This window comes from Typopeltis vanoorti, chromosome 3 (genome assembly GCF_054136105.1).
Source record: "Typopeltis vanoorti isolate ZY-2024b chromosome 3, IOZ_Tvanoo_1.0, whole genome shotgun sequence".
Lineage (NCBI taxonomy): Eukaryota > Metazoa > Arthropoda > Arachnida > Uropygi > Thelyphonidae > Typopeltis > Typopeltis vanoorti.
In genome coordinates, this window is record NC_143551.1 from 1,570,497 (window position 1) to 1,597,929 (window position 27,433).

Consider the following 27,433-nt stretch of genomic DNA (forward strand, 5'->3'; position numbering starts at 1 on the left):
TGGGATACTGTATCGGGGACAGCATGGTTTTGTGAAGGGTAGGTCATGCCTCAGTAACTTGCTCACGTATTATAACACAGTGACGGCTGAACTGGATAAGGGTAATGGGTTTACGGTGATTCTACTGGACCTTGCCAAGGCCTTTGACATGATTCCACATGGAATTCTAATCAGTAAATTGCAGCATATGGGAATGGACATAGGGTTGGTGAGATGGATAGGAGGGTGGTTGACAGAGAGATATCAGAGAGTGGTTTACTCGGGAGTAGAGTCCACAAGACGGCCTGTGACTAGTGGTGTGCCACAAGGATCTGTTCTTGGACCACTGCTGTTTAATTTGTTCATAAATGATATAGGAAATGATCTGAGAGGAACAGTTCATTTGTTTGCGGATGATGCGAAGTTGGGTAGGGCAATAGTGAATGCAGATGACGTCAAAATTTTGCAGGATGATTTGGATAGATTGGAGGTCTGGGCTAAGGAGAATGGATGTCAGTTTAATGTGGCAAAATGTAAGGTTATGCATTTTGGGGTGAAAAGATTGCCGGCAGTTTACTGCATTGGTGGAACCCTGCTCTAGGAAATTGATGAGGCACGGGATTTAGGAGTGTTGGTAGATAAGGAATTGAAATTTAGGGGACACATTGCAAAAGTGACCAAAACAGCTCATCAAATCACTTGGTTGCTGAAGAATACGTTGACAAGCAGAGACAAGCAGGTTATTGTTCCTCTGTATCGAGCCTTGATAAGACCCCATCTAGACTGTTGTGCTCAGATTTGGTCACGTTTCTTCTTGATGGGGAGGAGGTGGAGAGGATCCAGAGGCGAGTGACCAAGATGATAGCAGGTCTGTGGAATGAACCGTATGAGAACAGATTGAGGATTTGTGGGTTGCAAAAATTGGTTGATAGGTGGAGGAGGGGAGATATGATTGAGACATTCAAATTACTGAAGGGTTTCTATAAAATTAATTCAGAAGATATTTTTGAGAACAGGGCTGGTTGTGGGAGGACTAGGGGACATCCATGGAAACTGGGCAAAAGTGTGGTTAGTAAAGCTGTTAGAGCTGGGTTCTTTACTTTTAGAGTAGTGAATGAGTGAAATGCGCTCCCTGAGTCTGTGGTGGATGCTGTGACAGTGAATGAGTTTAAGGCGAGGTATGATAGATACTGTATGAATGTCAAATAGTTGTGATGAATATGATTTGGGGCCTCGCTCGATGAGTCTAATGACTCCCTGGAGTTGCCCGTAATAATAGTAATAATAATAATAATAGTAATAATACTTCTCGAACAGGACCCTCTGCCTAAGTCCTGATTATTCTGCACGACAGCCAATGCAGCATGAGATGCATTATTAGGCACAACCATATTAGCACTTTGGAGTGAAGTCACTGCAAGAAGAAAGTGGTAGGGTTGCAGAGGCACTTTCCACATAAGATGAAATAGCAAAATAGGAAAGATTCACCCCCTAGCCCTTGAATACTCTAATAGCATTGGGGAGGGGGGGGGAAGCAAGAAGAAAAGAAAAAAAAAGGGGGGGGGGAACCAGTCTACAGATAATATAACAGATGTATATTACATGAAGTAAGCCATGGTCCAGCATCAGGTACCTTGGGTTTGCCATGCCCATACTCACTAAAGTGAGCCCTTGAAGTAAATAAACCTCAAGATAAAAATTTTAAATACTGAACTCGGTATTTTGTGCACATATCATTCTCCAAAATAAACGTGCTACTATAAAACATTGCAGCAGTTTTTCACCACTTAAAGCAATATTTAGGGAGGATGGCAAATAAAATATGGAAATAGAAAACAGAATAAGCAATAGTATGATGGGAAACTAACTACATTTGTTTATATGGAAAAGAGGGGGACAAAACACTAAATAACATATCTAAGAAGTTTTTAAGCTGATTTTGGTAAGAAATAAAACAGTCGATGAAAGACTAGTTACCACAGATAGAGTTCTGAGGAAAATTAAGTGAACAGATGATAACAATGTAGAATAATTATAAAAATGAAGATAATACTTGTCATGATCCTTTATACATCATCATCAGCATTCAAGAAAGTGTGAACAAAGCCAATCTCGGGTATTAAAACACAATGGGAGTGGAAATGGGAATGGATTGATACAGTTAGTAGTACTTAGAAGACAGAAATAAGACATGACAATATTGAAGCCCTGGCAAGTAATGGATAAAGACTGAATTAAGACTGCTGATAGGAACTAGTAATAATGTACACATAATTATGGCTTGCGATCATGGCATTCTGTATATCCTCCCCTCCAACTGAGAGTACCTATCAGAAAATAAAATTTTTTTTATGTTACTCTCATCCAGGAAAGATTGTAACTATAGTAGAGGTGCATCACCTATTATATATCTACACAATCACCTATAACACAGACAAAGCAAATTATCAACAAATAAAGCAAATTATTATTAAATATGAAGAAATCTTACTTGTGCAAGTGCAGACACCATCTCTATGAACTCTGAAATACCCAGCAAAATAAGTGTTTGCTCTTCTTGAACAAAATGTGTTTTTTGTTTAACCTGTTAAAAAGGGGAAAATCCAAAAGTTATATATTCACTTAGTCAAATGTTAATTTAAATTATTAAATTCAAGTCCAATTAAGTCAAACAAAATTATACATAAAATCTCCATGAATATGCTTAACATTTTTCACATGTGCAGAATTATTCAATCTCATCGTACATGCTACTATTAAACAACAATTTAATAGTAACATATATTATTAGACTGAATTGTGCACACGTCCTTGAAACCTCGCTAACCACACTCTTACTTAATTTTCAGGGATGAACCATCATGTTAACTCCCACCCCAGCCAAGTGCTGATTTATTTCTTCTATATCAGTCCTATGAAACCTTTTAGTAACTTAGATGTTTCCATCATATCCTCTCTTTTCCACTATTAACCAACTTTTACCTCCTGCAAACTCACTGAGGTCAAGATTATCTTCTTGACCTCAATGGAGTCATAAACCTCATTGTGGGTGGTCAATACTAGTCAATACAAAGCCTAGCATACCACTCCTTAAACTCATCCACCGTTACACTTCCACCACCTCTCTAGGGCAATGCTTTTGATGTTCATAACAGTTTCCATGCAAGTAACTTGCTTATCCTTTTACTCACTACTTCCTTTTGTAACTTACAGGAATGCTTGCATGGAAGTTACAAAACGAGGTCTTCTGAAAGAAAAATCTCAGCATTAATATGATAATAACACTTCAACGGCTTAAATGTCGTAACTATATCCTCCCCTCCTCCATCTTCTATCCACCAAACTCTACAGTCTACATGCCCTCAATCTATCCTTATAAGTAACAGTGTACAGTCCAGATATTTTTGTTATCCATGTATGCACCCGCTCCAAGGTTACCTCATCCACTTCAAATCCTAGTGACTAGATTTGAGCACAGAAATCCAGATGTGGTCTAATAAAAGCTTTATGCATCATCATCACCATCAAATTCCTGACATGTACCCTCAAGGTGTGTACAGGATATCATAGCACATGAAAAATTTACATCATTACTAACTTCCTACATACAATTTTCCTATCTGTTACCTGTCAAGACCACAACATTATCAGATCTTATATTTCTGTCTTCTAAGGCACTTTTTACTGTATCAATCCACCTATATCTTGGTCTTCCTCTGGGTCTTTTTCCTGCCAACCTGGCAGAGAGCACTTGTTTTGCTAATCTTTCCTCTCCCATTCTGTTTAAGAGACATACCACCTGAGATTAGCTCTACTAACACATTCCTGGATGCTAACAATGTCAAATTCTTTCCTAATATCCTCGTTTTTAATATGATATTGCCATTGATGCCATCTGTTCATGCCCATAATCTTTCTCAGGACTCTCATATCTGCAGTCTCTAGTCTTTGGTTTTATACATTGCTTTATACATTGGTACCAAAAAACTTATCTCTCATAGTCAACATCCTCCATAATATTGCAGCAATTATTATTATTATTATTATTATTATTATATAACACTTCCAGGGAGTCAAAGACTCATTGAGGGAAGGTATCAACTCTACAACTCTTTGTCTCACTACTCCACCAACCTTCATCTAACACCAACGTCATCTACCGCCGACTACCACCTCTAGTGCTTTCACAGACAATCACAAACATCCTCTGAGATGTCTTAACAACTTTGCAATATGCCTTCTGAACTTCAAATTTCCATCTATAATCACCTTCAAATACCTTGCTTTCTCCACTTCTTCCAATATAACTCTACCAAGTGAATATTAAGCATCCTTCTGTATACATCGCGAACTTTAAAAACGCACGTGTAGTTCATTAAACTGACATCCCGATTCATTTGTCTACCTTTCCAGCTTATTTAAATCCTCTTGAAGAGCAAAAACATCAGCATTATTACTAATAACCCTCCCAAACTTTGAATCATCTGCAAATAACTGAACATCTCCCTGTATATTCCTGTGACCATATCACTGATATAAAGATTGAACAGAAATGGTTCCAGTACTGAGCCTAGTGGAACTCCACTTGTAATCTTTCTATTCTCTAATACTGCTCTCTCATATAAAACTCTCTGATATCCATTAGAGAGCCGACTACCAATCCAATCCACTAACCTAATATCCAAACCCATAAGATGAAACTTAACAATCAACATGTGGCACAAAATTACAGGAAGATGTGCAGTTATTTGCAAATGATGCAAAGTTTGGGAGGTTATGAAGAGGATGTATTCTGAATACTGAGTTCTCTAAATGTCAATAAGGCAGGGGAACTAGATGGAATTTCACCTCATCTGCCCAATTCTGTATATGAGGTCTTACCAATTTCTTCAAAATCTTAACAACTACAGAAGAAATACAAATATGTCTATATTTTGATACATCAATTCTACCACCATCCTTATCCAAAAGTACTATCTTACCCCCCTTCCACTCTCCAAGAACAGTGCATGGCAAGACTCATTAAATAACCATGTTAATGGAATGATCAGTTCCATAGCACATTCCCTTAAAAGATATGAAATTCCATCTAGTTCCCTGCCTTATTGACATTTAGAGAACTCAGTATTCAGAATACATTCTCTTCATTCACTTCCAAACTTCACCACTCATTATCCTTCTAGGAATAAAGCCTGCTGTGACAGTATGTTCCATACTCAAACAGTTATTCATCATCATCAATTTCCTGATATGTACCGCCAATGGAGTGTTCATGTTACTACGACAGCATGACATGATTAAGTTTACATTATTATTAATTTCCTAACAACAATTTTCCTCCAAATTAATCTATTACTTGTAAGCACTCCTTGCATATATTCATTACAATCAATTACCAGAATGAAGAGCTGAATCTTGAACCAAATCCTGCTTTTCATTTCCACAATTAACTCTTTTCATTTATGACAAAACTAGTTCTGCACTTCCTCAATATTGTCATATCTAACATTTCATTCTTCTAAGGAAGTTCTGACTGAATCAATTCACCAAGACTTTGGTCTTCCTCTGGGTCTCTTTCCTGCCATCTTGGCATCAAACACCTGTTTTGCTAACCTTTCCTCACCCATTCTATTTAAGTGGCCATACCACCTTAGATTAGCTCTGCTTACCCATTCTTGAATTCTAATAGCGTCAAGTTCCTTTCTAATATCTTCATTTTTTAATATGATTCTGCCATTGGTTCACTCTCTTACTTTTTCTTAAGACCCCTCATATCTGTGGTCTCTAGTCATTGATCAAGTGCTTTATTTCTAACTCAACTCTAAGATGCATAACTTAAAACTGGTTTGAACACTATCTTGTATAGTGTTCAAACCAGTTTTAAGTTTGAACACTATACAAAATAGTTTGGTATTTTGGCTAATTTCTCTCTTTTGGACCTATTAAAACAAGAACAACAACTGCTCAACATCCCTTTTCAGTACTACTACAAACATACTGATCCTACTTTTCATATTCCTCTTTAATTCCATTTCTCTCTCTCTCTCTTCTGGAACAGCCTGCCCTATGATGTGTTCCTAAATAACTATGACTGCCAATTTTTCAAGAAAATGTCAATAAAATTCTTTCTCAAGGTACAATACATGGTACTGATGTGCTATAGGTTTTTCTACCTCTTGTGTATGGAATCTGTATAAAAATAATAAGAAGCATTAATAGTACTCCCCTGCCTTTCTTATCTTGTCTATCTTCGCTGAATAAACCAATCTCATTATTATTTACTTCTGTGAAAACATCCAGCTCAGGTAGGTCTCACTAATGTCTATAATTTTTGATTTCCCTAGATTTACCAATGCTAAGAATTCCTTGCCTTTATTCCTAATGAGTCTGGCATTAGTATATACTCATGACAATCAATTACCAGAATGAAGAGCTGAATCTTGAACCAAATCCTGCTTTTCATTTCCAAAGTTAACTCTTTTCATTTATGACAAAACTAATTCTGCACTTCCTCAAATCATTCCTAACTAGCTATCATTCTCTTTCTCACTCTGTTGCTTTACACACATAATTTCCACCACAATTTAATGCACAGATCCATGCTTTTATGCAACCACTCAGACTTATCTAGTTTCTTTGACAATTCACATTCACCAAACAATGTTTCTAAATGCCTGATACCAACATCATTCAAGTAATCCATCTTCTTTTCATATATCCTTTCAACCATCAAAGCCACTCTACATCAATATACTGTACATCATATCTCCTATACAATCTACTTAATGATTCATTTGCCTACATAATCTACTTACTAACTCATTTGCAATGCAACTATCCTCCTCATCTCATTTCTGTCACACATGGGAAAAGACTCAATCTTTTCCTAGTACTGGGACCTATATTGTTTAACCTTTATATCAATGACATTGTCCGTGGACTGCAAGGGGACATTCGGTTGTTTGTAGATAATGCGAAGCTGGGAAGGGTTATTAGTAATAGTGCAAATGTGGTAGCCCTGCAAGAGGATTTGAATAAGCTAGATAGATGGGCAAATGAATGGGGGTTTAAGTTTAATGCAGCAAAATGTAAGGTCTTGAGGTTTGGGATACTTCGATGGGACGCTGCATACTCTATGGGAGGAGTTAAACTCGAGGAAGTAGGAGAGACAAGAGATCTGGGTTTGATGATTGATAGAAACCTGAAATGTAAGGGACATATTGCAAAGGTAGTGAAGGTAACGTAGAGGATTGCTGCAATATCCTGCAGAGAGAAAATGGTCCGTTGTATAAGACTCTGATCAGACCACACTAAGACTATTGTTCTCAGATCTGGTCCCAAGGATTTGAAGGGGATAAATTAACTGTGGAAAGGGTAAAAAGGCGGATAACAAAGATGGTGTCGGGACTGTACAATGTTAGTTATGAGGATCGGCTGAGGGAGTGTGGACTGCAGAGTTTGGTGGATAGAAGAAGAAGGTGTGATATAATTGAGACTTTTAAACTGTTGAGAGGTGGTTATAGGGTTGATACTGGGGAGTTCTTTCGCTTGGTTGAACAGTGGGAAGGAGTCATGACAAGGGGCAATCCCTGGAAGTTACGAAAGGAAACTGTGAGAAAGAGGGTGAGGAGTGGTTTCTTTGAATGGAGTGTGGTTGAACCATGGAATGCATTGCTTGATGGAGTGGTGAGAGCAAGAACGGTCAATGCATTTAAGGAGTGGTATGATAGACTTTGTGTTTCCTAGGAGGGACCTCCCTCGATGAGTCTTGATAGACTTGTGTTTCTTAGAAAGGACCTCCCTCGATGAGTCTTTTGACTCCATGGAGGCCTGAATAATAATAATTTTCTCTTTTGCTCTTCTTTTTGCCTTACTCAGCAACTTTTTCGTATCCTCTCTCGTATCACAGTTTTCTCATTTCAAATCATCCCACATCATGAATCTTTGCACAGGGATACAATCCTTTGATTTTTTGTACTTGTTCAGTATGCTCCTGATCATGGAGTCATGTTACTTTTCCTTTCCTGCTATTTACCAAGTGGTTTTATAGTCTCTCAAACTCAAGTAGTATTGTGTAGCACTTGTTAAAGCCAGGAAATTTCATATATGTCAACCCTTCACCATTAAGTTCCAGTTTCTTTACCTCAAGGTTTTTTTTTTTTTTTTTTTTGAAATTTCAAGACTACATGTTAACTAGGTATAAAAAATATTCATTTACAATTTTTATATAAAAACTGTCAATGATTTATTAAAAAAGAATACTTAGCCTAATAAATTATTTTTATACATACAACAATAACTATAATAACCTGCATACAGTGAATTTCTTCAGAAGTTTTGAATAGTATGATAAATTTTGAAGCAATGTGAAGCAAACAGCCCTACCTAGCAATCGAGGCACCACATACGTGTTTCTTTGCAAATCTTCTTTCCTAAAACTAATCTTGTGCAACAAACAGCACATTTTCTTCTTGATTCTGCTTTGAAGTAGAGGGGTATATATTCTGGAAAGTGCCTTCCTGTCAGTCTGATTGGGTTCCCTCCTTTAGCTGGTCTTCTGCCTTTGTTAGCCCTCAGGGTGTAGTAGGTTTCAATAATCTTGTCTATGAGATCCAGCCTAAAAGCTATGTGATCAAGCTAACCACCTAACTTCGTGTGTAGTACAAAAACATTGTACTTTTACATAACCTAGAGTTATATAAAAGGTGTCTAAAGATTTTTACATAGCATCTCTGTTTTTTTCTGGATAGCAGGATAATATGAAAGCACTTTGTCTAAGCAATAAACACTTCTCATAGTGTTGTTGTTATACTGTAATACCACAGCTGGTTTTTTTTACTGTTCCTTTCCTTGCCTCTACATACTACATCTCATTTCCATGGATGGTGCTCAGTATAATGATATCTTTCAATGCAGGGCAATGATCTTTCCATGCCAAAAGACACAAGTTTCTCCTTTTCTTCAACTTCTTCAATTTGAGGCCTTCAGGCATTTCTTTTTAGGTCATCTTAGTAGTCCCATAAACATCAATTTTCTTGGTAAATAAGTAGTCTGCGAGCTCGGTACTGTTGAAATAATTATCTATGGCAGGGATATCCAAAGGTAACAACACAACTATTCATCAATGTTGTGCTGTTACCTTATGTACCAAGTGCAGCATTAGGCAGTAACATTATACAGGTAAAGGCAATTGCATACCCAATTGCCTTTACCTGTATAAATTATCATACATAGCTGCTAGATGATTCACAAAGTTCAAAGCATCTCAAACTGAAACAAGGCTTCCAACCAAGTTGGCCCATGTATAAAATAAGGCTTTCATCAACACAAATATCTTGTTCTGGTGAATAAACACTTTGCTAACAAGGATATTCTGATTATCCCAATCCAAAACCTAAAAAAAAAGCCTTTTTTTAAGTTTTGGATTAGGATAATCAGAATTCTTGTCAGCAAAGTGTAAAAATTTCATATCAAGGAATGCCTACATTCAAACAACACTTCTGAAAAAAAAATGGTGTCTTGATCATCCTTTTTCAGACCAATACCAATTTACTTCTGATTTCTGAACTATGTCTTGAAGCAGTAATAATGCTAAAAACACCTTCAGTTCACTGCTGTCCATGTCTTTCCAACGAAAAGAATGAGAAAAATTTTTGATGGTTGTAGCAGCAATGAACTGCACAGCTTTGTTGTTTGTTTTCTCAACTAAAATGTTCATTATATCATTAAAATATAATTCAAAGAGTTCCAATTATCAATTACTTACTAGGATATCTTGAGAAATACCAGGTGCTCTCGTAAAAGAAAAGTGAGGACGATGTAAACATACTGATCCATCCGGTATATGGCACCATCTCCTAGCTTTGGACAAACCACTGTTGTCTTCATCACCATCAGAACTCTCCAATGAGACATCAACATTGCTGTCATCACTTACAGCTAAAAAGAATTCTTCAACATATTTTTCATCTGATTCACTATCATAATCCCTTGCAAATAATGTGGCAGACTTCTTGTGCCTCTATAAACCTGATGTCAAAGTCATTTTTTTACATCAATGCATCCTTCAATATACTTTCATTTCTAGCAAAGTAAACAAATTTACTTTCGCACAGGGAACTATCACCATTTATGTGTAAGCAAGAAAACTAACTCATAAACACATCTAGCACAGTTATAATGATTATAAAACGAAAAAGTTTATGGAAACGTGCTCAGAGCGTTAGTAATGCTACCAACGAATTATGGAAATGTTCTCAGGGCATTAGTAATACTAAAGAAGTGATACCAATGAAAGTGCTCAGCACATTTGTAATGATCAAAGGGTTAAGCCCTTTTGTTGTTTTTTTTCCTATCTCCTTTCTCACACTCTCATTCAACTTAGCATGTGTGACTACCTACCACATCATTTCATTTGAGTTTCTACTCACAATTAACATTTCAAGCTCCTCAAGCTGCTACTTATCACACATTTCTAGCAAATTCTAGAACCAGTGCCTCCTATTTCTCATAAACTACTCACATTCTCCAATACTTACAGGGTGTTCGGGATAAATTTGACATATTTATAATTAATTATATTTTTCCGTAAGTTACATGTATTAACACACACTTCTCTTCATTTAAAAGTTTGGACCCTTCTTCATTCATATACAAGATGTCAGAAAGGATGGATAGCTGGAACCCACCTGAATCATGGAAGAGAATAACTTGTATCATGATGATTCGTGCCCGCCATCAAAATAAGGATATTACGACTGCAGCCCAATGCTCCCTGAATACAGTAAAAACAATCAGGCATGAACTAGAGACTTGCAATGGTGACTACGAGGATGTAGCAAGAAGAAAGATCCCTAGCAGACGATCTGATTGCGTTCGTACAGCAGAATTCCTCGCAAATCTGCAGGAACAGGTGTTGAAGAACCCTGGCATTGGAATTCGGGCTTTGTTCGTGGAGTTGCTAACTGTAGTCAAGCCCTGGATAACAAGGGTAGCCAATGGTAGGCCGTATGTATGGCAGCAGGATTCGGCCCCTTGCCACACCTCTGGGAAAAGTCAAAAATGGTTGTCTGAAAATTTCTACGACTTCACCAGTCCAAATGTTTGGCCTCCAAACTCCCCAGACCTTAACCCCATGGATTATTTTGTATGGGGCGCAGTTGAAAAAGACACCAATCGCACTTCCAGTAATACAAAAGCCCAGTTAATGGATAAAATTAAAACAGTTTTTGCGGCCCTTCCCAGGGAAACTGTAGCATCAGCTTGTTCGAGGTTCCGAAGCAGAATTGAAGCTGTGATCGATGCTAATGGTGGTTATTTTGAGTAAATCTTGTTGATAGTATTGTAATTAACTCTGCTGTAATGTTTTTTTGTCAATTCATTAAATTTAATAGATACAAAGAAGATTTTCTTTTTCCTTACGAAACTGTCAAATTTATCCCGAACACCCTGTATATGCTGCACATTACATGAAACAGAATTTTTAAGTCAAACTGAAAGAACTCACGTAGCCATTGTTATAGCTTACACACGTTAAACACACTTTATCAATAAATATAAATAACTATATAGCAAATAATCAACTATGCACACAATTAATCAAAACACTCATTACTGAGTAATTCTAAAAAATAAAGACATTTTAAGAGCATCAAAAACGAACACTTGTTGTGAATAACAGCAATTGTACCCTCTGTATTATTTATATTATAACACACACACACACAATACTCTAAACATTAGCCAAATATCTAAATCAAAAATAAACTAAACCTAACTAAATCAAAATGTAAAATAAACCACCTAGCAACCAAAAAAAGACTGATTTTTTTTTTTTTTGGCTGCTATGTAGTGTGTGGAGGAACAAATTGCTGTTATGAATGCTAGGCAAAGATAAGTTTATTATTGTTAAGAAATAGAAATATACAATATACATATATACAAAAACAGAAATATACTTATGTTTGCAGAGCACTCCTAACAGCAATTTTATAACACAGAGCAAAATTATACCATAATAACTTGCTACCCATATTACTAACAGCTCCAGTTGATATCAACAATATTAAAATTACTATTAATATTTGATGCTTTTGTAACTCACTAAAGAATTGGTACATAATGTTATCACCAAATTCTCCATTGTAACACCTCCCTACTCTTAACTTTACACCTCCTATGGTTATACACAGTTATCATAAGCACCATTTCAAACTGCTGCTGCATTTATGAATTTAACAAGTAATCAATTTAAGAGTTTTGGGTCCTTTACAAGCATAGCAGTCAATATCCAAATTACATTCTCTTGCTGAGGGAGAACTCACTTATACAGCATACACTTCAAACTGTTGTCATCATAAACCTTCTTAATTCATCATCTCCTTTACCTTAAAATAATAGTAACAAACTCAAGACATCTTTTTTTCTGATATTCACTTCAAGCACCTCCTAGCACAAACATATCATGTCCGGTCTTGTTAACCTGCAAAGAACTTTTGTGTCCTTGACCACTTCACCAATGTTTTTTTTTTTTTCCTGTTCAGCTACTAACTCTGTACAAATCCAAAATTTCCAACTTTAGAAGAGTGTTCTCAGATCTAAAGTGGTGCACCAAAATCCTCTGTAAAAATTGTTGATATTGCCCAGAAAAGGTCAACAGAACTATCTGATGATCTCTCTCTCTCTCTCTCTCACAGAATGAATCAAACTGATATTTCAGATGGTATATTTTTGCCTCATATCTTTTTGGCTGGTACTTCTATGCACTTTGTTTTCACTAAGCACCATTATTTCACTAAGCACATCCATCATTCCTCCAATTTCTTCAATGCCTATGATTTCAAGACATCCAGATGTACACCGTAATAGTCCAACTGCAAATCCACCGAAACTCCTCCTCCTCTTTCTTTCTATTTACCTCCATTTTCTGTAACAGTCCTCGTTCATTCAAAAAGACCATCAAGAGATTCTCACTCTCTCTTAACCAGTCCTCACATCACTCATGCTATAGATTTCAAAACTTATAGCATGAGTGACATGCTATAATTGCTGAAATAGTTTCAAAATTATCAAACATTTCATAAAGATGATCATAAATTCTTTCTTTAGAAAAGATTCTTATGTACCTCTGTTGCAAACAGTAACAATGTTTTGCTTAAACAAAAAACAATAAATCTTCACATAAAATTAAACTGCTTATGTGTTTCTGAAAGATTAATGCAAGAGTTTTTTTTAAGTTTATCAAACAAAAAAAATCAACATGCACAAAACTGTTTACCTGTAAATCATCAGACAGAAAGCATTCTGAAACTTCTCTATGCCATATAAAGCTATTAGGTACAGGCAGTTCTTCCAATGAATACTGAATTTCACTAGTTTGTAGCATATTAAACAGGTGTCCAATACCAGGGTATTCAGCTAGGTTTTTATCAATTAGTACTTTCATCAACTATACATAAAAAAAAAAAAACAGTTTCTAATAGTATATATGAATAATTTCTATAGTACATTAATCTACTCCTGCACACAACACTTTAAACTATTCATGAATAATTTATAAAATTCATTAAACATTGTGGGAAAAGGTGATTGTCAATTTAATGTTGCAAAATGTAAGATTATGCACTTCAGGCTGAAAAGGCTACATACCGTGTTCACATTCATGGTGCTGGATTGCAGAAAATTGATGAGGCCAGGAACTTGGTGGTAATGGTGGATGGGCAGAGAACTGAAGTTCAGAGATCATATTGCAAAGTTGGTCAAATAACTCAAAGAATTACTTGGATATTGACAAACACACTAACAAGTAAAGATAGGGAAGTTATTATCCCTGTTTTGCTATGATTCGGCCACATCTTGATTCCTACACACAGATTTGGTCACCTGGGTTTGGTCACCAGGAGGTGGTAAAGAGGAATCAGAAACGAGTGACCAAGCTGGTGACAGGTCTGCAGAATGCTCCTTTTAGGACAGGTTGAAGGTGTGTATGGGTTGCAAAGTTTAATTAATAGGCAGAAAAGATGGGACATGATAGACGGAATAGAAACATAAGGTTAATATTAAAAAGGTTTTATAAAATTGATGCAAAGGAAATTTTTCCATATATATGACAGGAAGTTGTGTAAGAGTATGGGGTTAGTACAGGTGTGCCGACTGGATTTATTTTTGTGGAGAGTGAAGAATGAGTGGAATGGATTACCAGAATTTGTTGTGAGTGCCCTGTCAGTGAATGAGTTTAGGTGAGGAATGATAGGTTTTGTGAGTATAAAAGTTAGTGTGGATCTCTTACAATTTGTCTCAAGACTCCATGGAGATACTGTATAATAATAATTTAATGATAAATAATAAACAGTAGTTTATGGCTAGACTAGTATTTCGCTGCTGCAATACCTGTATCACAGAACAAATACAAAACCAAAATGATACACACTAAAAAAAGTGCTTATTTGAATGCCCCTAGTATCAAAATAAGTATCTATTATGGACCAATTATATAATTGGTTTAATCCTTTATTCAAGTGTAAGCAAACAAAGTTTGCACCTAAAGTATTTTCAGGACTGGGGCAACTCGTGGTAAAGGTAGTATAAGTTCTGATCACTTGCCTTAGTATTCCATAATACAAAGTACATATCCTTATGGGTATGCATAATGCTATGCATTATGGGCAGGGTCACTACCCAGACCGGTTTCAACCTTTATTGAGGTCCCAGTCCTGAAAATATTTCAGGTGCAAACTTTGTTTGCTTACACTTGGATAAATGATTAAACCATATATATAATTGGTACCATAGCCAAGTGAAAAAACTTCCAATTATCTCTAATCCAGAGAGTTTTAATAATAAGGTGTTAACACCTTTTGGCAACTGGTATACAGTGATATGACTTCTACATTACTTCCACCTTAGTATCACTACCTCTGGGTCTGGCTTCCATTGATGAGACCTCAGTAAGGGTCGAAACCGGTCTGGGTAGTGACCCCTTTCCATAATGCATAACATTATACATACCCATAAGGATATGTGCTTTGCATTATGGGATACTAAGGCAAGTGATCAGAACTTGCCTTAGATCACCTTTACGACAAGTTGCCCCAGTCTTGAAAATACTTCAGGCACAAACTTTGTTTGCATGCACTTGGATAAAGGATTAAATCAAATATATAATTGGTAGCATAGCCAAGTGAAAAAACTTCCATCACCTTTTATGGACTTAATTCAAAGCTGCTTAAGACTTTGGGAAGACTTAATTTTATATATTATAAATAATTATTTTTAAAATATTATAAATTAAAATAAAGCCTAGCTTAGTTGATATTAATGATGCTCTTTGGCTGGAAAGAACTGAGTTTGAATACTGGGTAGAATGCAAAGAACTATCATCAGAGCTTTTAATCTGAAAGTGAATTAGCCAGTTTCACAGAGGTGATGGTTTTCTTTCCAGAAACTCGGATTTTTCATCCCACAAAGCTAAGGAAACTGGTCAGAAGAACAAATGCAATTTGCAAACATAGCAGACAATAAACATAGGATTGACCCTATCATAAGCAGTTATCAGGTTTTCAAAGAAGCCAAGTTACTACATGGCAGTGATAAGTCAGTTAACCTAACACAAAAAAGGGGACATGAGAGAAAATAAATCTTCATAATTTGTGTTTGTATGGTTCATGGGAATCCTTTATGTTCTGTCATCAATGTGCAATTTCTCACCATTTCCTTTTTCTGTTTGCAGTGTTTTCTTTTGTTCTATTTCTCTCTCTCTTTTCCCCTGCAATTTTTGTTGTTTGTCGTGTTTTCTTGTTATTTCCATTAATTTTTTTTATTTTTCATAACTTCGTTTGTTCTATTTCTAGAAATTTCCTTTATGTTTTTTGTATTCTTCCGTGTTATTTCCCATGGTATTTTTAAAAGGTGGTGATAGGGTATGAAGACATAGGTAATGTGAGGTAATGAAGATGATTTGAGCTGTTCAAAAAAGGTGAGTATTAGTAACAAGGAAAATTATTGTGTTTTTTTCATTACCAATAATGGTTTTTAAGTTTTTGCTATTGAAACTGGTTAGGATTTTATTATCTCGGTATTGCATCCAACTGTATTAATTGAATTCAACATAGCAGCTGTCAGTTATAGCTCAGTGTTACCCAGTCCACTACCATTTAAAATGTTATTCATAGCATAGTTGATTTTATAGTTTGCTATGAATGGAGTATGCATGCACCCCATTGTTTAAAAATGTGGCAGGTGAGAGACAGGAATGAGTATATGTACATGCAATGTAGGCAGTGGAAGACAAAAGTATTGGGATCTTGGATAGCAGCAGTAGAAATGGTGCCTTCGGAAATTAGTGAAATTGAATTTGTGGATACCAGTAATGTGTTGGAAGATGGAGAGAATGTCAGATATGAACATATGAATTTAACTTAGGGCAGTGTGGCAGAAGAAGATGGTTTGTTTAATGGCCATGATTGTGTATGTCAATTGAAAGCAGGATGTGTGGAGAGAGAAATAGAACTGCTGAGAAAAGAGATGGAAGGAATGAAGACTAAGTTCATGAGGGTGAATAAAGATATTAGAAGACTGGAGGGGTTGGCTAGTGAGAGAAGAACAAGAGTAGGTGTGAGAGAAGAACAATGGAGAGCAAGGGAGAGAGGAAGACAAAAGAATGAGAGAGACAGGAGAAGAGAGGAGATTGAAAAAAGTCGAGAGAGAGAGAGAGAGAGTGAGGAAGAGAAAGTGTGTGTGTGGGGGGGGGGTGCATGGAAGCAGTAAGAGTCAGGGATGCCAGTGAGGAAGGATGAATAAATCTGTTCGGAATGTCGTATTTGAATATTCAATGATTTAGGGTGTGCATAGTAGAGTACAACAGGAGAGTTTGCCTGGTGGAACAATACAGAGCAGGGAAATAGCAGTGAAAAAGGGTAAAAACGTTAGAGGAGACAACAATGATGGTTGATATGTATGACCTGAGAGGTAGCATGAATCACATAGCACGATATTTAAGGATGATGTTAGGGATAGTGTAGCAGAAATGTGTCTGGGGAAAGGTAGTAAACTTGTTGACCTAGTACGATAATGCAGAATGGAAGAGAAGAGCAGCGACAAAAAATGAGATGATAGTGAGAGTGCATAGGAAGAGACATCTGGAATATGTGGAGTACATTTGAGGATAGAAGAAAGCTGTATATAACAGATGGATTACATTTGAATGAAAGAGGATGCAGGCATTTGGAGGGACTATTGTTTTCTGGGCAAGCGAGTGTATCAGAACAGGGACACTAGAATTGCACAGGTGAATATAGCAGGGATGCCTTTGTGTGAGGATAGTGGCTTGAGAAATGAGAGGGAGTACACTATATTGCAGAGCCAGGTGAAGTATGAGGGATGTAATTATTACTCCTTCATAGGAATACTTGTCATGCACTGTTTTTTTTTTTTTTTTTTTTTTTTTTTTTGTATACAAATACTAGGTGCATTAGAAATAAAGGGAATAAGTTCATGGCAATGACTGACTCATTCTCTCCAAAGATTGTTGGTATCAATAAAACTTGGTTAAGTGAGGAGGATGTTCTAACATGAGTAGAATTCAAATGGTATAGTATTTTTGACAGGATGAGGAAGGGAAATGTAGTTTTGTGAAGTGTTACTCATGATAAGAGATGAATTGTTCCCTCTCAGTTTGGAGAATCATAGTGGAAATAACACTAATAGCTTTGAGCATATATGGTGGGAGATAGATGTTTATAATGCAGGTTATTTAGTGGAATGTTCTTAAAGACCAGGGAATGTAAATGATGATGAGCAAAGCGAGCAATCATTATGGGAGACTTCAATTACAGTAATATAAACTGGTCAGTGGAGACAACCACTAGTAATAAGGGAATTGAATTTCTTGAGGGACAATTGTGTAAAGGAGAATATGGAGGAGGAACATGAAGATCAAGAATTTTGGATTCGGTCACAGCTTCAGAGGATATGAATGCAACATCATACATAACCTTAGTTACTGAGAGTGACCATGTAGTACTGACTTGGAAGATGAATAGGAATGTGAAGGTATCAAGGCAGAAGGAATTTATGTGGAATTATAAAGCCTGCAACAATTACAGACTTAGAAACCAACTTGCACCAGTACAATGTAATAAATTTAGTTTAATCCTTTATCCAAGTGTGAGCAAACAAAGTTTGTGCCTGAAAGTATCTTCAGGACTGGGGTAAGGTGGTACAACACCAGGGCAAAGGTGGAGCAAGCTACCAACAATCCTATCTTAGTATCTCCCATAATGCAAAACACATCTCCTTGCGGATATGTCTAATGTTATGCATTAAGGGAAGGGCCACTGCCCAGACTAGTTTCGACCTTTATTGAGGTCTCTTCAGTGGGAGCCAGGCCCAAGTGGAGATACCAGTCAGAAGCATTAGCAAGGTCATCTCCACCTATAGGAGTTGCCAATTGGTGTGCCACCTTTTTAATAAATTACTCTGGATTTAGAGGAAGATGTTGATTTGGGAGATTATGGGAATTACATTATGGCAGAAACTGAGATAGGAGTGTTGGTAGCTTGCTCCACCTCTGCAAGGAGTCGCCCTGGTGTTGTACCACCTTACCCCAGTCCTGGAGATACTTTCAGGCACAAACTTCGTTTGCTCACACTTGGATAAAGGATTAAACTAAATTTATTATATTCTAACCAAGTGAAAAATAAACTTTCAACATCTTCCTCTAAATCCAGAGTAATTTATTAAAAAGGTGGCACACCAATTGGCAACTCCTATAGGTGGAGATGGCCTTGCTAATGCTTCTGACTGGTATCTCCACTTGGGCCTGGCTCCCACTGAAGAGACCTCAATAAAGGTCGAAACTAGTCTGGGTAGTGGCCTTCCCTTAATGCATTACATTAGACATATCCGCAAGGAGATGTGTTTTGCATTATGGGAGATACTGAGATGGGAGTGTTGGTAGTTTGCTCCACTTTTGCAAGGAGTCACCCTGGTGTTGTACCACCTTACCCCAGTCCTGAAGATACTTTCAGGCACAAACTTTGTTTGCTCACACTTGGATAAAGGATTAAACTAAATTTATTATATTCTAACCAAGTGAAAAATAAACTTTCAACCAGTACAATGAATAAAAGAATTTGAAGAAAGAGGAGTCAGTAATGCATGGGAGATACTTAAGAAAAATTGTTCATTGCAAAGGCATATTTTATATTTTGAATAAAGAAGTTTAAAGCAATTTGGAGCCAAATAGATGAAAGAGACATGAAAAGAAGAATTGCAGAAGAAAAAAATAATTATGAAAAACAAAAAGAGAGACAGGTGGAGAACAATTTCAAGAGGAATGTAAGGCTCTGGCTAGGAAAGTGACTGGTATTGTAAGGAAAGAAAAATTACAATATGAAAAGAGAGTAGTGCTACAATCCAAGAAGTTTTTTTCATATGTTGCAAGTAAGAGGAAAAATGATAGTGGACAGATTACCTTGCTGGATGCAGATGGGAATCAGGTGTCCAATGCAGATGTTTTAGGTGTTTCAGGTCCAATATTTTAGATGGAAGATGAATTTCACTGCCCAGTGGGAGACTACCACCACCCAGCTTATTGGAGCCTTAGAGTGGCTCAAAAAAGTTCAATGTTTGATCTCTAGAGCAGGGTTTCCAAACTTACTGAAAAAATATAAAAAACATACAAAAAGAATCGTATTTTTTACTTATTTATATAAATATATATACACACAGGGATTCTGATTAATCAGGACTAGAACACTGTCCCAATTAAGCAAAATTTTATGGAAAAAGCTGAAAGATCACAAGAGTTAAAAATATTTAAAAATAGACAAACTTTCAGTATACCTTTGTTAATCATGTTTTTATTTAAAAAAAAAAAAAAACTAAACATACACATGTGTCAGTATTCCTAAAGAGATTAATTATATGTAGGTATCTATCAAAGAAGCATATTTCCCCTAACAATTATTTTGGAGAAATTTATCGAGTGTACTCTTTCTAGACTGCAACTGAACAAAATCAACACAGGTATTTAATTCAGATAAAGGACTACATCCACTGCCATCTTGCATAAAGCAGCATCGTAATTCAGCAATAAATTTCCTGGCTTCCTGGTTAGTCACTCTTTCATGTTCAGGTGTGTCATCCTGATTACTTTCATTGTCTTTTTGAGTCTTTAGGTGTTGTAATATTGAAGGCTACTGTCAAAGCATAAAAACTCTTCGTAGTTTCTGACATGTTGTACTTCCAAAATGATTTCATTTTCGGTATCAGTCATATCTGACAGTTCCTGGTCAGAATTCTTAAAACCACAATGAGGTAAAGCAGTTTTGAATTGTTTTACAGCTTATTTCTCACCACCTATCTGCAACAAACTGTACTGCCTGTAAAATGGTAACTTTTACACTGATTTCTTTGGGTTGAAGATGTCAGTAGATTTTCTTCAATTTTGTGGCATTTAAAAAAGCATGATGACTCATCACAGACTATGCATAGGGAATCACATTATTCTCTCTTTATATATCACTAGCCAACATATGCTGCGACAGCAACACTCAGCTTATCTGATTTACAGTCATTATGAATCTATGCAGGAGGTAGAAAAGAAGAATGATGCCAAGATATTAGCTTTATCCTTAGGTAATGATAATAATGCACTATTAGGGTAAGAAAGAAGACAAGGTACAGATGAATAAAAGCTTGGGCTCAATGGCTTTTGGCAAAGTACGAGAAAGCACAAATGCCAGTCGCACAGGTGTTGAGTCTTTTAAAGATGGTTTTACAAGTGTTGCATGCAGCTGTGTAGGCTATGAGGGAAGCTCAGGTTTTGGCCTCAAGCCACATACGATAGGCTTGGAAAACATGGTATAGATCATCATCATTATCAACCATTGTCGGTCCACTGCTGGATGAAAGCTTTTCCAAGATTACTCCAAAACTGTCTGTCCATGGTTCTCCTTTTCCATGTAACTCCTGCAAATCTGATGACATCATCTGTCCACCATGATTTACGTCGCCGCCATGGTCATTTTTCCTCTCATGGAATCCAATCATGTACTTCTTTTGTCCATCGCTGACCTTGACTTCAAGCAATATGCTCAGCCCATTGCCAATTCAGATGTTTCACTCTTCCTATGATGTCAGAGACTTCATCATCATTATCAAATTCCTGCCATGTACCCTCAAGGAGTGTACAGGATATGATAGTGCCACATGAAAAACTTAAATCATTACTAACTTCCTACATACAATTTTCCTTCAAATTAGTCTGTTATGTGTCAAGACTCCAACATTATCAGATCTTATATTTCTATCTTTTAAGGAACTTTTTACCTTATCAATCCACCTATATTTTGGTCTTCCTCTTGGTCTTTTTCCTACCAACCTGGCAGAGAACATTTGTTTTGCTAATCTTTCTTTGACCATTCTGTTTAAGTGACCATAACACATGAGATCAGCTCTGCTAACGAAATGCAGGATGCTGACATTGTAAAGTTCTTTCCTAATTTCCTCGTTTTTATTATGATATTGCCATTGATGCAATCTGTTCATGCCCTAATCTTTCTAAGAACTCCCATATCTGTGGACTCTAGTCTTTGGTCAAGTGTTTTACATCTGACCCAGCTCTCAGATTCAAAACTTAAAACCAGTTTGAACACTGTCTTGTATACAGCTAATTTAATGTTTTGACTAATTTCTCTCTTATTCCATATACATTTATTCAGTTGACTTCATACCATACCAAATTTGATGAATATGCTGTCTGTTTCCATATTTAATTTACCATCTTCACTAAAAAATCGTGCCTAAGTAGCTGAAATGTTTCACTTGTTCCATAGGTTCTCCATTCACAATGCACTTGATATTTTCAATGCTTCTACCTAATTTCATTGTCTTTTCTTGTTATTGCTGACCTTCATACCATATCTATTACAACAGTTATTCAATTTAGTCAGGGAATCTTGCAGACTTGTAGTGGATTTATTTAGAAGTATAACATCGTCCACATAAAGCAAAGAGCTGACATTCTCATCTCCAATTTTGGTATTACACCTGATATCAAAATTGGAGATGATTACATCCTTCTCCGACACCAGATTTAACATTAAACTACCTTCCTGTATTTCCTTCAATTCTAACTGCTGACTTACAACTCAAATAAATACTAAGTATTGCTTGATATAATGCCTTACTGAAACCATATAACTGTAGCATATTGAATAGCTTCCCTCTTGGCACCTTGTCATATGCCTTTTCCAGATCTACAAAACTTAAATACAGATCTTTATTATATTCCCATAATTTCTCAACTATTTGTCTTAAAGTGAAAATCAAATCCTGACAACCAGTATTTTGTCCGAATCCAGCTTGTTCTTTGCCAAGCTTTTCTTTCACAGTCCTTCTCAAACGTTTCTGAAATATACTTGCATAAATCTTTCCAGGTACACTCATTAGAGAAATACCTCTTTAATTCTTGCATTCAGCTTTATTTCCCTTTTTGTATATAGGTACTATGAGAGCTCTATTCCAATCATCCGGAATTCATCCCTATGTCCAGACCTTTTGAACTATGCAGTGCAGACGCTGTAAGAATTTTCTACTGCTATACTTCAGCATTTCTGGTCGAATATCATCTACTCCTGTTGCCTATCCACATTTCAGACTTTTGATTGCGTTTTCTACTTCAAGTACGGATATGTATTCCTGATTGCATGCCTGTTGAGTGTTTTTTATTACTGTGCTGTCCCTGCTTGTTTCATTTAGCAAGTTTTCGAAGTAATTACTCCATACTTCAAGGATATCTTTTTTTCTCCAATTTTCATGTCACCTTTGTCATCTCTAATTCCTTTTACAGCACTCTTTTCTCCATTATTGAGCTTCAACAATCTCCAGAATATCTTGCCACCTTCTTGATATTTATTTTGTATGTTCTTACCAAAGTCTTCTGATGACTTTTTTTTAGCTAGTTTTACACAGTGCTTTCTTACATTTGTCTCTGTATTCTCTAAGAGATTTCTTATCTATGTATTCCTTTTGTGATATGAAGCATATTTCTTTCCATTCTAAATTGTGTTGTTCTTAATTTCCTTTACATTTAGTGTCTGAGTTTCGCAGCCATATGTCAACATAGGAAGAATACACTGGCTAAAAACTTTACTCTTCAGCCATAATGGTAATTGGCTTTTCCAAATGCTTTCCATCCAAGAGTCGTGCATCTTTTTAATTTCGTCCAATATATTTTGTTCCACTGATATCTGTTGTCCTAAGTAAATGTAATGGTCTACTTGTTTAATTTCCTCATTACTGATTTTTATTATATCTGGTTGGCCATAGCTATTGAACATAATTTAGGTCTTCTTTAGGTTTATCTTTAGGCCAGCAGTTTTGCTAGCAATTTGGAGTTTATGGATATGAGTCTGTAATTCATGCGCAGTTGAAGTAAAGATAACTATGTCATCCGCAAAGAGTAAATGGCTTAAATATCTTCCATTTATTTTCAGACCTTTCCTTTCCCAATCAGTAAGTTTGAATATTTCTTCTAGGCACGCTGTGAATAATTTTGGAGATTGTCTTATACCTCTCTGTATTCCACAGCAGAGATGTTTCCACTGAAATGAATTGCTGCTGTGGCATTCGTGTATGCTGACTTGATGGTTCTGACGTATGGCTCCTCCACTTGTTGGTTTCGTAATGCTTTAAGTATTGCACAAGTTTTTAGTGAATCAAAGACTTTCTCATAATCAATAAAACCAAGACATAATGAATGGTAACTGATAATCATTACACCATTCAATAATCTGCTGTACAACTTGAATATGGTCCATGGTACTAAAACCACTTCGAAAGCCTGCCTGTTCTTTTGGTTGTGCAAGGTCTAGAATCATACAAAGCCTATGAGCTAAGACTTTTGTAAACACTTGGTATAGATATAAGATATGGTATAGATATAAGTTGGGGATTATAAACAGGATAGGAAATGAAATCTTCATTCCAATATGGATTATTTCTATAACATGACCACAGCAAGTATCAGAATCTGAAGATTGAAAGCAGTAGTCTGGCCATGGAAAGGAGGAGCAAAACTCATATAAGTTGTCCAACTTAGCATTGTTGTGCCAAAGAATATGAGGTTGTGAATGGCTGAAGGAAGGATGCTCCACAGAAGATGAAACTTGGATGAAATTGTGAACTGAATTACCAAGAGAAGTAGTCACCTTAAGAACATAACTAGAAGGAGAACTAGTTAAGAAGAGATGCAGTGTTGGGGTGTGAAGCAGATTGCTGGGAATTAGGGTAGGGAGATTATCTGTTTTAGGTTACTGCTTACACAGCAAAAATCTCTGCCTCTTCCAACTTGGTCAGTGAAATTAGAGAAAGGGAGCCAATTAGAGTTGTGGACATTAAAGCCATAAGAAAGATGAATGACTTCAATATTTGGGAATTTGGATTGAATGAAATCAAGCATCAAAGATAAAGTTAAATTAAACTTGCCAATTATATTCATCATATTAATAATACTGATATTATTAATAATATTAATAATTACAGCAAAGTATGACAATATTAGTGCTGACAAGTAAGACTAATTTGAAGGAAAACTGAACACCCCCTTGAGGATACATATCAGGAAACTGACTATGAGAGAGAAATTATATTCTTGTTTTATTCTTTATCCAAGTGTAAGCAAATAAACTGTGCGCATGAAGTATCTTTTATATAGAGACTGATGAGTTCACATTAATTGCCTTAGTATCTCACAATGCAAAGCACACTTTCTTTCAGAAGTGTATGTATTATGAGCAAGGTCACTATCTATACTTGTTTCACCCCTTTTTGAGGTATCATTAGTGGGAACCAGACCCAGGAGAGATACCTAGCTTGAATTAATGGAGATCATACATTCTATATACAAGTAGTTAGAAAATGTATCACCTTATTAAAGTATTGTGGATCAAGATAGTTCTTGTTCTTTGACTGCTTATCTTTTACAAAGATAAGTCAAAGAGGTCAGAATGATTTTCCAAATTGGGAGAATGGTACAAATAATACAAAATGTGACAAAGAAATTTTAAGTTAAGCCAGAGAAGGTCAACAAGAAAAGATTCTAGATTTGGCACCCTTTGGCAAGGAATATAGAATCATACAAAAGCATTGTGACAGAAGGACTCATATTGGGTGTAATTTAGACAACTAAGATGGACAGAAGTTGATGTAGCAGAAATTTGGAGTTCAGTTAGAAACAGAACTTCAGGTTTCGATGTCTGAAGGTGATGATGCATGTCATTTAAGTTATTAATGGCACGAAATTTGATTAAATGGATATGGTGTATGCCACAGTAAACAACTTTATTATGTAAATATTTCGTCTTATTATAAGTCATCATCAGTACAACTAATGAACAACAATAAGAATTGAATTCAAAAAAACAGAAAACAGTATTGCACATGCATCAGCATCCCTCTATGTATACAGTTGCATGTTTATGGATTAAAGACTACTGCACTGAAATCAAAATTACTTAAATTAAATTAAAATATAGCAGATAAATTATTGAATACAATTGAAGATAACAATTTCCCAGACTTTTGGAATAGTGAGAAAGTCATTTCGATTAAGAAAAGGTCTATGAATTAAAGCTTCAGCACTTTCTTTATATAACTGTTCATGTTTATATGTGGATCTATGTGTAGTAACTTGGTGTTTTGCCACTGGATCTTGTGGTTAGCAATTTGATTCCATGTTGTGCTAGGCCAGATATAAGGTTTGATAAGGCAGATGTGGTCTTGATGTTCAGAGATATATTTATTTATAGATCTTCCTGTTTGTTCATATTAAGACAAGTTACACAAACATGGTAACTGGTATATGCCAAGTAGCGTCATTGGTGAGAGTTTGTCTTTTGGAGTAGGTAGCAAGTTGTGAATTTAGTTGATGGGTTTGTAGGTAGTAACGAGTTTATATTTTATAGCTAAAAATCCCGTATACTTATGACACCTTACCAGATAGCCTACACCACATACTTATTGGCTCGACAGGCTGACGCAGCACGACTTAAATTAATAAACATAAAAATAATAAACCATCCAATCCCACAGATGTATTGACATTGAGGTTTTGCAATAGACTACTGATTATCTCGTATATATACGAGATAATCACCTGGAAGATATATTCTTGCAAAGTGCTTGCTCAGTAATTCAACTATATCAACTGATTCAGTTACCTCCCTACCATCGGCAATCTTTAAAATCATTCTGCCTTATACATTTTTTCTTTTACTTGCAACATATCGAAAAAACTGTTTAGGATTCTCTTTAGCCTGCATGGCCAATGTTCTTTCGTAATCCTTTTTTGCTTTTTTTACCACACTCGTTACCCTTCTGGCCTGCGCTTTATACCGTTCTTGTGCCTGCCTGTCACCTTTCTCCTTAAATTCCCTCCATAGTTGTTTCTTTTTTTGCAGCTCAAGCTTAATGGTGTTATTCATCCATTTAACCCCTAGTTGATTTATTATTCGGACTCTAGGTATACAGTCAGCCATTGCTTCATGCAAACACTTCTTAACCGCCTCCCATGCACTATCAACTTCTAGCCCTTGCAGTTGTACATGCCATGGCACTGAACCAATCAATCTCCCAAGCTTGTCATACTTACCAGCCAGATAATTCCACATGTACCCTGTCTTAATTGTAAATTCCACACCTTTAGCCACCTCCCAAGTCAAGACCCTATTATCGTTCTCACCTATTGGTGGCAACGTGGTCATATTCATTACAGCCAAATTCTCAGATGCAATTACTAGGTCAAGCACTCTCTGACCCCTAGTATTTTCCATTACATGCTGTCGCAGATAGTTATCCCTTAATAACCACATAAAATCCAATTCCTTCCTCCCATGTGTCCTCTCCTCCTTCCAATCAATGTTACCATAGTTGAAATCTCCCATAATAATTACCCTCCTTCCTCATTTCTTCTATTTTCTTATGCATACTATCGCCACCATCTATTCCATCACCTGGTCTATAGCAGCACCCAACTGTATATTTTGTTCTGCTAGTTTCAATCTCACACCAAATAGACTCAAATGTGCTCTTTTTTCTATCCTGCAGTTCCACTTCTATTCTTCTTGGCTGTAGCTCATCAGCTATCATCAATAACACTCCTCCCCCCCATTTTATTCTCCCTGTCACTCCTGAACACACCATACCCCTCACATTCAATCCCACTAGCTGTGTCATCTTCTGTCAGCCATGTTTCACTAATACCAATAACCTGTGGTCGGGAAGTGCCAAACAAGGCCAAAAATTCTTCCTTCTTGTTCCTAATACGTCTGGCATTTGTATATTGGAGAATTTCTGCCGTCCACGATCGGGTGAAGCGGAACTCTGACTTCAAGGACTTTTGGTCCATAAAGTCGGAATCATGGTCCAATAAAATCCAAAAAAAAAATGTCTC

At 36.3% G+C, this 27,433-nt stretch overlaps 1 protein-coding gene across 5 annotated transcripts in view; it reads right to left on the bottom strand.

The window, feature by feature from the left end:
• The window catches only part of mms4 (Methyl methanesulfonate sensitivity 4), a 371,357-nt gene that overhangs the window by 229,459 nt on the left and 114,465 nt on the right, over positions 1-27,433 (bottom strand). For all 5 annotated transcript variants that reach the window (XM_090390525.1, XM_090390520.1, XM_090390521.1 and 2 more), the window contains 2 exons: positions 13,256-13,426; positions 2,471-2,563 (listed from right to left, as the gene is read on the bottom strand). In XM_090390525.1, the coding sequence (XP_090246651.1) occupies positions 2,471-2,563; positions 13,256-13,426 (264 nt within the window). The remainder of the gene's footprint in view (positions 1-2,470; positions 2,564-13,255; positions 13,427-27,433) is intronic.